The 15,584-nt window shown below is 50.7% G+C and overlaps 1 protein-coding gene across 1 annotated transcript in view; it reads right to left on the bottom strand.

The window, feature by feature from the left end:
* dynlt2b (dynein light chain Tctex-type 2B) overlaps positions 1-15,229 on the bottom strand; it is a 30,797-nt gene extending 15,568 nt beyond the window's left edge. The window contains exons 1-2 of the mRNA XM_052018799.1: positions 15,139-15,229; positions 7,939-8,072 (exon numbers count right to left, since the gene is read on the bottom strand). Of these exons, the coding sequence (XP_051874759.1) occupies positions 7,939-8,072; positions 15,139-15,182 (178 nt within the window). The 5' untranslated portion in view covers positions 15,183-15,229. The remainder of the gene's footprint in view (positions 1-7,938; positions 8,073-15,138) is intronic.
* Positions 15,230-15,584: the final 355 nt, after the last annotated feature.

The following is a 15,584-nucleotide window of genomic DNA, read 5'->3' as shown; positions in this document are numbered from 1 at the left end:
TCTTGAAGTGGTTACTCCCTTCGTGACTCCATCCCCCACTCACCTCCCCTGCCTGCCATCTTACACCCCTCCTCAGTCAACCAATTGCCTCGTGACCCTTTCTCCCCTTCTCCTCCTCATACCGGCCATCTCACCTCTCCACTCTCAGTCCTGATGCAGGGTTACGACCCGAAACATCGACAATGCCTTTCCTCCCACAGATGCTGCTCGACCTGCTGGGTTCCTCTGGCGGATTGTTTCTCGCCCTTCGTGACTTCCTGAAGCACTCTTCCCTCCCCACCGACCACTCCATCTTATGACACATTCCCACGCCACTGCAGGAGATGCAACACCTGTCCTTTCACCTCTTTCCTCCCACCATTCGGGGAGCCAAACAGTCTTTCCAGGTGAAGCACTGATTCACTTACAATTGTTATGATCTAGTGAACCACATTCAGTGTCCACAATGCTGCCTTTTCTACACTGGAGAAGACAAACATAGACTGGGTGATTGTTTTGCAGAGCACTTGTGCTCAATCCACTAGAATGACCCTGAGCTTTCTTTTACCTCCTATTTTAATTCATTGCCCCACTCTCACTCTGACCTGTCTGTGGGCTCCTGCACTGTTACAGCAACGCCCAAGGCAAGCTTGAGGAGCAACATCTCATCTTCTGTCTGGGCACACTGCAGCCTTCAGGACTCAATATCAAATTCTCCAATTTTACGTAACTTGCTCTTTCTTTCTATCAGTATCAAAACTGGCCTTTTTCTGCTTGGAAGTATTTCAGCTCAGTATTTCTTTTTCTATTTGTATAGTCTGTCCTGCTGGGCATGTCCCACAGCCTGCTATTAGCAACACATCAGGCAAAGAATCATAAATAATCCTACTGCACATTTATTCATTTGGTCTCACCCTATCAGATATTCCCTTTGTTCTACCCATCCCTTCCCCACTTTCTCTGCCACTGAAAACTAACGTTTTCTCTCAGAGACACAAGAGATTCTGCAGATGGAATCTGGGCAGGTGATAGGTGAGTCCAGGTGAGGGGTGGGCAGGTGATAGGTGAGTCCAGGTGAGGGTGGGCAGGTGATAGGTGAGTCCAGGTGAGGGGTGGGCAGGTGATAGGTGAGTCCAGGTGAGGGGTGGGCAGGTGATAGGTGAGTCCAGGTGAGGGTGGGCAGGTGATAGGTGAGTCCAGGTGAGGGGTGGGCAGGTGATAGGTGAGTCCAGGTGAGGGTGGGCAGGTGATAGGTGAGTCCAGGTGAGGGGTGGGCAGGTGATAGGTGAGTCCAGGTGAGGGTGGGCAGGTGATAGGTGAGTCCAGGTGAGGGGTGGGCAGGTGATAGGTGAGTCCAGGTGAGGGTGGGCAGGTGATAGGTGAGTCCAGGTGAGGGGTGGGCAGGTGATAGGTGAGTCCAGGTGAGGGTGGGCAGGTGATAGGTGAGTCCAGGTGAGGGGTGGGCAGGTGATAGGTGAGTCCAGGTGAGGGTGGGCAGGTGATAGGTGAGTCCAGGTGAGGGGTGGGCAGGTGATAGGTGAGTCCAGGCGAGGGGTGGGCAGGTGATAGGTGAGTCCAGGTGAGGGTGGGCAGGTGATAGGTGAGTCCAGGTGAGGGGGGTGGGCAGGTGATAGGTGAACCATAGAACCATACAGCACAAAACAGGCCCTTCGGCCCACCATGTTGTGCCGTCCATCAGACCACCCTCACACTACCTAACCCCTTCCTCCCGCATATCCCTCTATCTCACATTCCTCCATATGCCTATCCAACAAGCTCTTGAACCTGTTCAATGTATCTGCCTCCACCACCACCCCAGGCAGTGCATTCCATGCACCAACCACCCTCTGGGTGAAAAACCTCCCTCTGATATCTCCCCTGAACCTCCCACCCATAACCTTAAAGCCATGACCTCTCGTCTTGAGCACTGGTGCCCTGGGAAGGAGGCGCTGACTGTCTACTCTATCTATTCCTTTCAATATTTTATATACCTCTACCATGTCTCCTCTCATCCTCCTCCTTTCCAGTGAATAAAGCCCTAGCACCTTAAGCCTCTCCTCATATTCAATACTCTCCAATCCAGGCAGCATCCTGGTAAATCTCCTCTGCACCCTCTCCAATGCCTCCACATCCTTCCTATAATGAGGCGACCAGAACTGAACACAGTACTCTAAGTGTGGCCTAACTAGAGTTTTGTAAAGCTGCATCATCACCTCGCGGCTCTTAAACTCAATCCCGCGACTTATGAAGGCCAACATCCCATTGGCCTTCTTAACTGCTCTTTCCACCTGTGAGGCAACTTTCAATGAGCTGTGACTATGAACCCCCAGATCCCTCTGCTCCTCCACACTGCCAAGTACCTTGCCATTTACCCAGTCCTCTGCCCTGGAGTTTGTCCTTCCAAAGTGTACCACCTCACACTTCTCCGGATTGAACTCCATCTGCCACTTGTCCGCCCAGCTCTGCATCCTATCAATATCCCTCTGTAAGCTCTGACAGCCCTCCACACTATCCACAACACCGCCTATCTTAGTGTCATCTGCAAACTTACTAACCCAGCCCTCCACCCCCTCATCTAAGTCATCTATAAATATCACAAAAAGTAGAGGTCCCAGAACCGATCCCTGCGGGACACCACTAGTCACTGCCTTCCAATCTGAGGGCACTCCTTCCACCACAACCCTCTGCTTTCTACATGCAAGCCAATTCCTAATCCACACAGCCAAGCTTCCTTGGATCCCTTGGCCTCTGACCTTCTGAAGAAGCCTACCATGAGGAACCTTATCAAATGCCTTTCTAAAATCCATGTAAACCACATCCACCGCACTGCCCTCATCAATCTTCCTGGTCACCTCCTCAAAGAACTCTATCAGGCTTGTGAGGCAAGATCTTCCCTTCACAGACATGCTGGCTGTCCCTAATCAGTCTATGATTCTCAAGGTGTTCATAAATCCTATCCCTTAGAATCCTTTCTAACAGCTTACCCACCACAGATGTGAGACTCACCGGTCTATAATTCCCTGGCCTATCCCTATTACCTTTTTTGAACAAGGGGACAACATTCGCAACCCTCCAATCCTCCGGCACCACCCCCGTAGACAACGAGGACTCAAAGATCCTTACCAGCGGTTCAGCAATCTCCTCCCTAGCCTCTCGAAGCAGCCTGGGGAAAATCCCGTCAGGCCCCGGAGATTTATCTGTCTTAATATTATTTAACAACTTCAACACATCCTCTCTCTTGATATCAACAACCTCGAGAACATTACCCCTACCAGCACTCCCTTCCGCATCATCAAGACCCCTCTCCCTGGTGAATACCGAAGAGAAGTACTCATTCAGAACTTCTCCCACTTCCGCCGCCTCCAGGCAAATTCTCCCACCTTTGTCCTTAATCGGACTTACCTTCACCCTAGCCATCCTCCTACCCTTCACGTACTTGAAAAAGGCCTTGGGATTTTCCTTAACCCTACTAGCCAAAGCCTTTTCATGTCCCCTTCTAGCTCTCCTCAGCCCTTTCTTAAGTTCCTTCCTTGCTATCCTATATTCCTCACGAGCCCTGTCTGAACCTTGCTGCTTATACCTCACGTATGCTACCTTCTTCTCCCTAACAAGTCGTTCCACCTCTCTCGTCATCCACGGTTCCTTCACCCTGCCATTCCTTCTCTGCCTCACCGGGACATATTTAACCCTAACATCCTGCATAAGATCCCTGAACATCGACCACATCTCCATGGTACATTTTCCTTCAAAAAGGACATCCCAATTTACACTCCCAAGTTCTCTCCTTATAGCCTCGTAGTTAGCCCTTCCCAAATTGAAAAACCTCTTGTCCTCTCTGCACCTGTCCCTGTCCATGACAATTTTAAAGGTTATGGAGCAATGGTCACTGTCCCCCAAATGCTCACCCACCAATAGATCCTTCACCTGTCCCGGTTCATTTCCTAAAACTAGATCTAACATGGCATTCCCTCTAGTCGGCCTGTCGACATACTGCGTCAGGAATCCCTCCTGGACACACTTAACAAATTCCGTCCCATCCAAACCTTTGGCACTAAGCAGGTTCCAGTCTATATTTGGGAAGTTGAAGTCTCCCATTATAACAACCCTGTTATTTCTGCTTCTCTCCAAACACTGCCTGCCAATCTGCTCCTCTATATCTCTACTGCTACTGGGGGGCCTATAGATACTCCTAGTAGAGTAACCGCTCCTTTCTTCTTCCTTACTTCCACCCGTACGGACTCTAGAGATGATCCTTCTACAACATCCATCCTTTCCACAGCCGTAACAGTGTCCCTGACCAGTATTGCCACCCCTCCACCTCTTCTCCCCCCTTCCCTATCCCTCTTAAAACACCGAAAACCAGGAATATTCAATATCCACTCCTCTCCAGACGTCAGCCACGTCTCAGTAATAGCCACGATATCATAGTCCCCCACACTTATCCAAGCCCTCAGTTCATCCCCCTTATTCCTTACACTTCTTGCATTTAAGTAAACACACTTCAGTCCATCTACCTTACTACTTTTACAGCCTGTATTCTGCTTCTCCTTCCCCAAAGCCTCTCTACCTGTTTGATCTAACTTTTCCCCATTCCCTTCTTCCTCTGACCTACTCCTCCGGTTCCCTTCCCCCTCACAAACTAGTTTAAACCCTCCTGAACCACCCTAGCAAATCTCGCCGCAAGGATATTGGCCCCCTTCTGGTTCGGGTGTAACCCGTCCTCTCTGTACAGGTCCCACCTTCCCGAGAAGAGATCCCAATGATCCAGAATTCTAAAACCCTCCCTCCTGCACCAGCTTCTCAGCCATGCATTTATCTGCCACCTCCTCCTATTCCTACCTTCACTATCACGTGGCACTGGCAGCAATCCCGAGATTGCTACCCTTGAGGTCCTGTTCCTCAATTTTCTGCCTAGCTCCCTGAACTCACTCTTCAGGACCTCATCCCCCTTCCTACCTATGTCATTGGTGCCAATATGGACCACAACTTCTGGCTGCTCTCCCTCCCACTCAAGAATTCTGTGGACCCGATCAGTGACATCCCGGACCCTGGCACCTGGGAGACAACATACCATCCAGGATTCATGCTCACTGCCACATAACCTCCTGTCTGTTTCCCTGACTATCGAGTCCCCTATCACTACGGCATGTCTCTTTGCAGGTGCAGAGTGTCCAGGTGTGGGGTGGGCAGGTGATAGGTGAGTCCAGGTGAGGGTGGGCAGGTGATAGGTGAGTCCAGGTGAGGGTGGGCAGGTGATAGGTGAGTCCAGGTGAGGGGGTGGGCAGGTGATAGGTGAGTCCAGGTGTGGGGTGGGCAGGTGATAGGTGAGTCTGGCTGAGGGGGGCAGGTGATAGGTGAATCCAGGTATGTGTCGACTGTTTATTTCCCTCCATAGATGCTGCCGGACCTGCTGAGTTCCTCCGGCATTTTGTGTGTGTGTTGTTTTCTCTCATTCTCAGTTCTAATGAAGGCTTCTGGACCCGAAATGTCATCTTTTTTTTCTTTCCACAGATGCTGCCTGACCTGATGATTGTTTCCTGCATTTTCTGTTTTCTTACACACAGAGTTTGACCTCCTAAAACCAAACAGTTTGCCCTGTTATTGTCAGCAGTACCCTTCCTACTGCTACAGTAATGGGATTCTTATTTACCCAGCTCTTGTCGCTGCGCCAGACATATTGGTCGGGACAGAAGGAAAATACTGGAGGGCTGGATGTGGTCTGCAGTTTGGGCAACAGTTGTCTAGCATCAGGAGCATGGTCTCAAGTGCTGACAATTTAAGATTGAGGTAAGGGGAGATTTCTTTCCTTTAAGAACTGTGAATCATTGGAATTTTCTGTCAGAGGGCCATGGACATTCAGATTTCCTGACCCTATTGACCTGTACCAAGATAGCCAGTCTCAGCCTGGATAAGAGCAGTGGTAATTGAGTCTGAGTGCCTCTGATGGGTCCATTCACTAGGAAAGGCCACCGTAAAGGCCTCCAATATGCTTCTTTTATCTTATCTGAGACCTGGACCACCTACAGAAGGCATCTCAAGACACTGGAGAGATAGCACTAATGCCGTCTCTGCAAAATCCTCCACATTCACAGGAAGGATAAACAAATCAATGTCAATGTCCTCTCCCAGTCCATCATCCTTGGCCCTAGTCATACTTGGTCAGCTATGTTGGGCAGGCCGTGACCTTCACATGCTCGACACTGGACTTTCCATTCTGAGCTCTGGTACGGGAAGAGATTACTTGGTGGGTCGATGAGATTCGAGGATGTGCTCAAGGCCTCCCTGAAGGAAATGCAATGGACCTACCGGCTCAGTACAGCACAGGAACAGGCCCTTCGGCCCACGATGAGACTTTTGGGAATCTCTGGCCCATGTCCACTCAAAGTGGAGCAGGAGTATTCAGGATGTTATTGAGAACCTTGAAACCATGCATCAGGAGAGATACGCCCTGTGAAAACAGTGGCAGAAGGGGACCGCCTCACAAACTACCCACCCACCTGGTTAGCCAGCATCTGCCCGGGGGGAGACAAAGGATTGCAGATGCTGGAATCTGAAGCAACATACTATTTGCTCAGCAGGACAAGCAGCATCTGTGGGGGCAAAATCACAGTCGACATTTTGGTTCAAGACCCGTCACCTGGACTCAAAATGTTGACTAACATTTAAAATAACATCAATAAGAACATTTAAAAGGCATTTGGATAGGATAGGAGAGGTTTAAAGGGACATGGACCAAACGGGCAAATGGGACTAGCTTAAGTGGACACCTTGGTCTGCATGGGCTCTATTACTCTACAACTCGATGACTGTCCATTTCCCTCCACAGATGCTGCCTGGCCCGCTGAGTTTCTCCAACATCTTGTCTGTTGCTTCTGCCCAGGGGGTCTGTGGTTCCCAAAACCGCCTCATTAGCACTTCCAAACCTCCAAAAAGTGGTCAGTCATCCATGATCCCAAGTGACTGCCTAAGAAGAAGAATGAACAGTACGTATGAAAAATAGCCACATACCTCAGCTTTCAGGAGCACAGGAGCCGCAGTGCAGTGGGCACTGGAACACAACAAACTACTTGCAGTTACAACAAGAGAATTTTTTTAGTTGTATGAGATTTTGGGGAGGGAATATGTAGTGGTTCTCTAAACCCAATGTTTAAGTTAAGGTCTCACACTTGGGAGTATTGTGTTCAGTTCTGGTCGCCTCATTATAGGAAGGATGTGGAAGCTTTAGAGTAGGTGCAGAGGAGATTTACCAGGATGCTGCCTGGATTGGAGAACATGTCTTGTGAGGATAGGTTGAGCGAGCTCGGGCTTTTCTCTTTGGAGAGGAGGAGGATGAGAGGAGACTTGATAGAGGTGTACAAGATGATAAGAGGCATAGATCAAGTGGACAGTCAGAAACTTTTTCCCAGGGCGGCAATGGCTAACTTGAGGTGGCATAATTTTAAGGTGATTGAAGGAAGGTATAAGGGGGATGTCAGGGGTAAGTTTTTTTTTTACACAGAGAGTGGTAGGTGCGTGGAACGCACCGCCGGCAGAGGTTGTGGGGGCAAATACATTAGGGATATTTAAGAGACTGTTAGATGGACGCATGAATGATAGAAAAATAGAGGGCTATGTGGGAGGGAAGGGTTAGATAGATCTTAGAGCAGGATAAAATGTCAGCACAACATTGTGGGCCAAAGGGCCTGTACTGTGCTGTAGAGTTCTATGTTCTTTTGTGGAATCATTCACCACAGCTGAAGACATGGAACTGATCATGTCTATGCCCACTCTGTTGAAGGATCCAACCAATTAATCCCACTCCTCTTACAAGTTTCTTTTCATGTACGTATCCAAAAATGAACTCTGGTGCAGGACTGGGGATTGAAATGCTGCAGTCCCACCAGGCAGTTTGTGTTTTGTAACGTTGTCTCTGCAATGCATGCAAGCAGAATACAGAGATCACCGGTAGTGGAATGTTACCTTTTACTTGAGCTTTTATGGTCTCTGCAATCTTCCGGGTCAGGATGGGAACTTCTTCAGGGTCATAAAACTTGTTTGTTAACTCCTCCTTCAGCACAGTGTTGATCTTCCCTTTGACAATCGCTGGCTTGAACCTATTGACAACAATGTTGTCCATTAGCAAATTCCAACCAATTCTTTTGCACTCTGGACTGCCTTATTTATGACAAGGAGGGAACTCCCTATCACTGCAAAAGAATTAAGCGTTTTCTGCTGCACAAAGAATTATAACCAAGAGACTGAGGGTTTGTCCCCACATTCCTCATCCCTTCTGACACCCCATCATCTTGTACTTCAACAAGCCAAAATACTGTGTATTTGAAAATCTGAGCCAACAACAGGGCATGCTGGAAAACGTTCAACAGGTCAGGAGGCAGTGGTGGGAGTGAAAAAGAGTTATCACTTCAGGTGGATGATCTGTCATTAGAATTGAAAAATGTTGAAAGTTTAAAAATGAAAAGATCCAAGTGAAAGAGCTTTGGCGATGACAACAAAAAGGAAATCATTTTATTACATTGGGAGGGCAGCAGAGGTTCCTCTTCCCTCTTGCAAATAGACAGGTAAAGTTTAGAGATAATATTGCAAGTCAACATTGAAAAATGTGGGTTTAAGTGACAACCAGCAAGGGTTTGCTAAAAGCAAACTTTATTTGAATGATTTGATTGTGTTAACTTGAAAGTCACCCAGTTAAACTTTGCACAACAAAGTCTTTGCTGATTCCATTCCTGAACAGCCAACATCTCACGCTGCTTGTTCAGAATTTCCCCACCAGACGAAATCCTTCTTTTGTATTTACCCTATTAAAATGAATTTATTTCTACTTCAAGCCCGAAACCTAGCTGTGGTGAAGGTGGGAGACACTCCAGCCCTGGACAGCTAGGGAATACTTCTGTTCCAAGAAGCAAGGGGAAAGGTTGAGCCTTCAATGCTGATCGGATGATGGAAATTCTCAACCACCTTTACTGTTCAATACAGAAACAGAGGCGGCCTTGATTCTGTTTATTCATTCATAGGACATGGGTGCTGGGAGCAAATCCAGCATTTATTGCCCATCCCCGAATCCCCATGAAATGAATGGCTTGCTGGACCATTTCAGAGGACTGTTGAATCATCCACACTGGAGGGTCTGAAGTACTAATGAGCCTGATTGGGTAAGGAACAGCTGATCTCCTTGTCTTCAGGACCCCAGCGTACCAGATGGGCTTTAACACCAATCAGGGTCATCATCACTATGTTAGCTTTTTAGTTCTCATATTTATTTAACTATTTGAATTTAAAATCAAACATGGACCCTAAATGAATAGCGCAGACCTCTGGGAACCAGTCCAGTAAATGTGGCAACACAGTGGGTGCAGCAAGTAAAGCTGTCACCTTACAGCTCTGGTGACATGGGTTCAATCCTGACCTCTGATGTTGTCTATGTGGAATTTGCACATTGACAACCTTTCATCAATTCCAAATTTCAACCACATTTCTGCTTGTACAATTATTTTCTAACTTCACTCCCAAATTGATATGGCTCTAATTTTTGTACCCCCTGTCCTCGACTCCCCAACTACCACAAATAATATTTTGAAATTTTCATTGTCTACTTTCTAAATTCCAGGAAGCACAATCCTGCTTTATATTCCTTGTAACCTGACGACAGATGCCAAAGTGTTCAATACAAAGATGTTTTTAATGCATTTCAGGTCTGGGAAAGAACTTTTTTGTGTCCGCTCTATGTCTCAAAAAGCTTTACAATGAAATATTCTAGTCGTTTACTGCAGGAACTATAGTACTCAATTAGCTTAGAAAGCTCCTACAGATAGCCAGGTGACAGTAACCAGGTTGATTTCTTGTATTCATTTTCAGGAGATGGACATTTCCAACATGGTTAGCAATTTTGATCCCAGGTCATCAAATAGAACTTCCTACTCTCGTCCACAATTGGGATCTCTTCTGTAAACCTAAGGGAGCAGGCAGGAAATCACATTTACGTCTCATCTGAAAAAATAGCATCTTCAACAGTGGCCACGCTCCCTCAGCACCGCACAGAGTGTCAGCCTAGATTTAGCTGATACAGTCACTTATGTAGGGACTTGAACCACAGTCTCCTTGCATCAGAGGCAACAGTGCCGGTCACTGAGGTGGGTATGACATGGTTATCACCGAGAGTTGGGACAGGATGTCAGGAACATGTGTATCTGAAGGAAGCAAGGCAACTTGGCTGCATAGCCTAAATGGCCAAAAAGATAAGCATAATAAAGGGCAGGACTAAGAGCCTCATAAAGATGAAACAGATCTATTGTAAGAAGCCAGTGTGGAGAAGAATATTTTCTCAGCAGCAAGCTCCTGTGAGCTGAAACACAATACCTGAAAGGGTGAACCATAGAACCATACAGCACAAAACAGGCCCTTCGGCCCACAATGTTGTGCCATCCATCAAACCACCCTCACACTATCTAATCCTTTCCTCCCGCATATCCCTCTATCTCACATTCCTCCATGTGCTTATCCAACAAACTCTTGAACCTATCCAATGTATCTGCCTCCACCACCACCCCAGGCAGTGCATTCCATGCACCAACCACTCCCTGGGTGAAAAACCTCCCCGACATCTCCCCGAACCTCCCACCTGTAACCTTAAAGCCATGCCCTCTCGTCTTGAGCATTGGTGCCCTGTGGAAGTAGATTCAACAGAAACTATCAAAAGGAAGTTAGAAGATACAGGAGCTTGAGGACATGTACCACCAGACTTAAGGACAGCTTCTACCCCACTGTGATAAGACTACTGAATGGTTCCATTATACAATGAGATGGACTATGACCTCACAATCTACCTTGTTGTGACCTTGCACCTTATTGCACTGCACTTTCTCTGTAGCTGTGACACTTTACTCTGTACTGTTATTGTTTTTACCTGACTCAATGTAACTGCACTGTGTAATGAATTAACCTGTACGATCGGTTTGTAAGACAAGTTTTTCACTGTACCTCGGTACGTGACAATAATAAACCAATACCAATACCAATAAATACTTGAATATGAGAAATTACCATGAATGGGAGGGTGACAACAGCAGGGGTGGGACTGAGTGTAATACTTTCAAAGAACTAGTACAGACAAGATGAACTGTTTAAATCGAACGAGTCCCTGTAGTTTCAAAAAGCAACAGCACATCGAAGCAGAAACTGACAAAGGAGTTAGCTAGATGGAGACAGGGAGCAACACAGCAACTACAGCCCACTGTTAAATATCAGACATTGAATGGCAGGTGCAATGGGAAAGGTGTCACACAAGGGACCCACATCCCCATGTCCCTGATTCTCTTTATATCCAGAGGTTAGAAAATAACACCACAGATGCAAAAATATCACAGAAACAGAAACTTGTTTTGGCAATGAGATGTTGGGAATGTGTGTACAGCCTCAAGCGATTTTATTGTTCCATCTCATTGATGCTAGCTTTTAATGGACACAGAAACATACCAGAGAGCTACTGTTCTGAAGGCTGATAAGAATCAACTACATTGTTGAGGTTCAAGGGTCACATAATGTCCACTGAGGATAAAGGCGACAGATTTCCTTCTCTAAAGAGCATTATTGAACCAGGTAATTTCTAATCAAAATCCAGTGGTTCACCATTACTATAACTGATATTACAGTCAGAATGATATAATTTACCAGGGTGCTGCCTGGTTTGGAGAGTATGCATTATGAGGAGAGACTAAGGGAGCTAGGGCTTTACTCTTTGGAGAGAAGGAAGATGAGAGGAGACATGATAGAGGTGTACAAAATATTAAGAGGAATAGATAGAATGGACAGCCAGGGCACCAATGCTCAATACAAGAGGGCATGGCTTTAAAGTAATGGGTGGGAAGTTCAAGAGAGATATCAGAGGGAGGTTTTTTACCCAGAGAGTGGTTGGGCATGGAGTGCGCTGCCTGGGGCGGTGGTGGAGGCAGGTACATTGGTCAAGTTCAAGAGATTGCTAAATAAGCATATGGAGGAATTTAAAATCGAGGGATATGTGGGAGGAAGGGGTTAGATTGTCTTAGGCGAGGTTTAAGGGTCGGCACAACATGGTGGGCTGAAGGGCCTGTGTTGTGCTGTACTGTTCTATTACTCTAACACAGAAACAAGCCCTTCGGCCCACTAAGTCCACGGCGGCCACCAATCACCTATTCACACCAATCCTATTTTTTAATTCTCCCCACATTTCCACCAACTCCCCCCTTCCACCACTCCCTTACACTGGGGGTAATTTACAGTGGGCAGTTAGCCAGCCAACCCGCACATCTTTGGGATGTGGGAGGCAACCAGAGCACCGGGGGAAACACACACGGTTACGGGGAGAATGTGCAAACTCCACACCCGGAGAGCACCTGATGTCAGGATGGAAGCCGGGTCATTACAGCTGTGAGGTAGTGGCTCTGCTAGCTGCGTCACCGTGCTACCCATCTACAGTTTTTATTCCAGAATGGAAACCAATTTATTTTATTTCCCAGCCACAGAACATAGAACAGTACCACAGAGAAACAGACCCTTCGGCCCACAATGTTGTGCTGAACTAATTAAATTAGTAATCAAATGCTCAATTTAACTAATCCCTTCTACCTGCACAATGTTCACATCCCTCCATTCTCTGCACATCCATGTGTCTATCTAAGAGCCTCTTAAACACCTCTATCATATCTGCCTCCACCACCACCCCTGGCAGCACATTCCAGGCACCCACCACACTCGGTGTAAAAAATCTGTCCTGCACATCTCCTTTGAACTTACCCCCTCCCACCTTAAATGCATGCCATTCGGTATTACACATTTGAACAAATCAAATCAGTCCTTTGAAGATCTGAACTGCCCTTTGAGGAAGAGAGTCTTGGGCCAGTAACTGAACCACCACGCTGCAATGCAGCTGTCCGGTCGTGCAGCTGTTCGCGTAACGCTATTACAGCGCCAGTGACCCAGGTTCAATTCTGGTCACTGTCTGTAAGGAGTTTGTACGTTCTCCCCGTGTCTGTGTGGGTTTCCTCTGGGTGCTCCAGTTTCCTCCCACGTTCCAAAGACGTACGGGTTAGGAAGTTGTGGGCGCGCTATGTTGGCGCCAGAAGCGTGGCGACACTTGTGGGCTGCCCCCAGAACACTCTACACAAAAAGATGCATTTCACTGTGTGTTTCGATGTGCATGTGACTAATAAAGATATCTTTTCTCAAACACTCTCTCAGGGTATTAGTGGCAGACTCTTGCCCTCCTGTAGCATTTGGCCGTGCAAACCTTCTCCCAGGGTGACTGCACAGGATTCCCCCTCCAAAGGGTTTTACAGCGCCATTCAGCACAGAACCAGGCCCTTTGACCCGTCACGTCCATGATGACCATTAAGTTCCCACCTACACCCATCCCATTTACCAGTACTTCCGTCCTGGGCGAATCAGATGTCACTGTTGACAAATAATTCTCCCCCCTTGCCCAGGTACTCCTCCCTCTGCTTCACTCGATCCCTGCGTCTCTTCCCCCTCCCTGCTACGTGCTGCCCCCCCTCCCCAGTATCCGCAGGGTGCTTCGCCCCCGCCCCCCCCCCCCCCGTATCTGCAGGGAAACCCCCCTGTCCACGGGGAGCTCTTCCTCCCCTCTGTCCACAGGGAGCTCCCCCCTCCCGTACCCTCTGTCCACAGGGAACTCACTCCTCCTCTCCTCTCTGTTTGCGGGGCCCACCCCCAGTACCTTGACCTTTCCATATCCCCCACCGGAGATCCCCCCTCCCGGGATCCCCCACCCACCCTCCCAGGATCTCCCCGGTATCCCCTTCCCCCCACCCCCTAGTATCTCTCCCCCCCCCCGACCCCCCACACCCTCCCCTCCGCCAAGGATCCCCCTCCCCCCGGGACACCCCCACCTGTGCCGAGAGGCCGGCCGGATGCTGTAACTGTTCTCCCCCCTCCCCTCCCCCCATCCTCCCTGTATCCCCACCCCCCTGGGACGCCCCTCCAGGATCCCCACCCGCCTGAACCCCCCCCCCCAGGATCCCCACCCCCCTAGACCCCCCCCCCAGGATCCCCACCCCCTAGTATCCCCACACCCCGGGACCCCCCCCACCAAGGATCCTTCCCCCCCCCCCCCGTATCCCTAAGCCCCCCCTGTATCCCCCCCATCGGTACCCCCCCCGGGGACCCCACACCCCGGGACCCCCCCGTGCTGAGAGGTCGGCCAGATGTTGTAACTATTCTCCCCCCTCCCCTCCCCTCCCCGTCCCCCCCTGTATCCCCCCCGCCGGGACGCCCCCCCCCCAGGATCCACCCCCCCACTGTATCCCCCCACGGTACCCCCCCCCGGGGACCCCACACCCCGGGACCCCCCCCAAGGGTCCCCCCCTGTATCCCCACACTCCCCCAATACACCCCCAAGGATCCCCACCCCCCTGTATCCCCCACCCAGGATCCCCACCCCCCGGGACGCCCCCCCAGGATCCACCCCCCCCCACTGTATCCCCCCAGGGTACCCCCCCCCGGGGACCCCACACCCCGGGACCCCCCCCAAGGGTCCCCCCCCCTGTATCCCCCCCCCGGGGACGCCCCCCCCAGGATCCACCCCCCCCACTGTATCCCCCCCCGGGACCCCCCCCCCGGGGACCCTACACCCCGGGACCCCCCCCCAAGGGTCCCCCCCCCCGTATCCCCACACTCCCCCGATACACCCCCCAGGATCCCCACCCCCCGGGACGCCCCCCCCAGGATCCACCCCCCCCACTGTATCCCCCCACGGTACCCCCCCCCCCGGGGACCCCACACCCCGGGACCCCCCCAAAGGGTCCCCCCCCAGTATCCCCCCCCCGGGGACGCCCCCCCCAGGATCCACCCCCCCCACTGTCTCCCCCCAAGGTACCCCCCCCCCGGGACCCTACACCCCGGGACCCCCCCCCAAGGGTCCCCCCCCCCGTATCCCCACACTCCCCCGATACACCCCCCAGGATCCCCACACCCCGGGACCCCCCCCCCGGGGACCCCCCCCCCCTGGGGACCCCCCCCAAGGGTCCCCCCCCTGTATCCCCCCCCCCGGGGACGCCCCCCCCAGGATCCACCCCCCCCACTGTATCCCCCCACGGTACCCCCCCCCCCTGGGGACCCCCCCCAAGGGTCCCCACCCCCCTGTATCCCCCCCCCCGGGACGCCCCCCCCCACCTGTGCTGGGCGGCCGGCCGGATGCTGTAACTGTTCTCCCCCATTTCCAGCCGCTCCGTCGCCCTGGTAACGCGCCTCACCAGCGCCGAGGTCCCCGCCCCGCGGTCCGCCCGGGAACTGCCGCCCGCACTCTGGTTCCGCCCGTGCTGCTGCCCTCACCCACTGCAGCCACCGGTCGCCCAAGTATCTCAGATCCCAGCGGGACAAAGGGGCAAAGCAGCCTCCCTGGGGAAATACCCTGACCTGGAGCACTCCACTGAAAAGGTGGTGGGGGCTCGCCTGAAAACAATCTTCAGATGTCATGGAGTGTTGAGCATAGCAGCAGACCCTTCGTCCCATCACGTCCATACTGTCAATATTCAAGACAACGTTTGGGAACACAAATTCCAATGTCCACTTTTGACCTCAATATAAAGCGGGATGTGTTTCAGCAGAGTGTAGATGAG

This window comes from Pristis pectinata, chromosome 6 (genome assembly GCF_009764475.1).
Source record: "Pristis pectinata isolate sPriPec2 chromosome 6, sPriPec2.1.pri, whole genome shotgun sequence".
Lineage (NCBI taxonomy): Eukaryota > Metazoa > Chordata > Chondrichthyes > Rhinopristiformes > Pristidae > Pristis > Pristis pectinata.
This window is presented reverse-complemented; position numbering and strand designations above follow the sequence as displayed.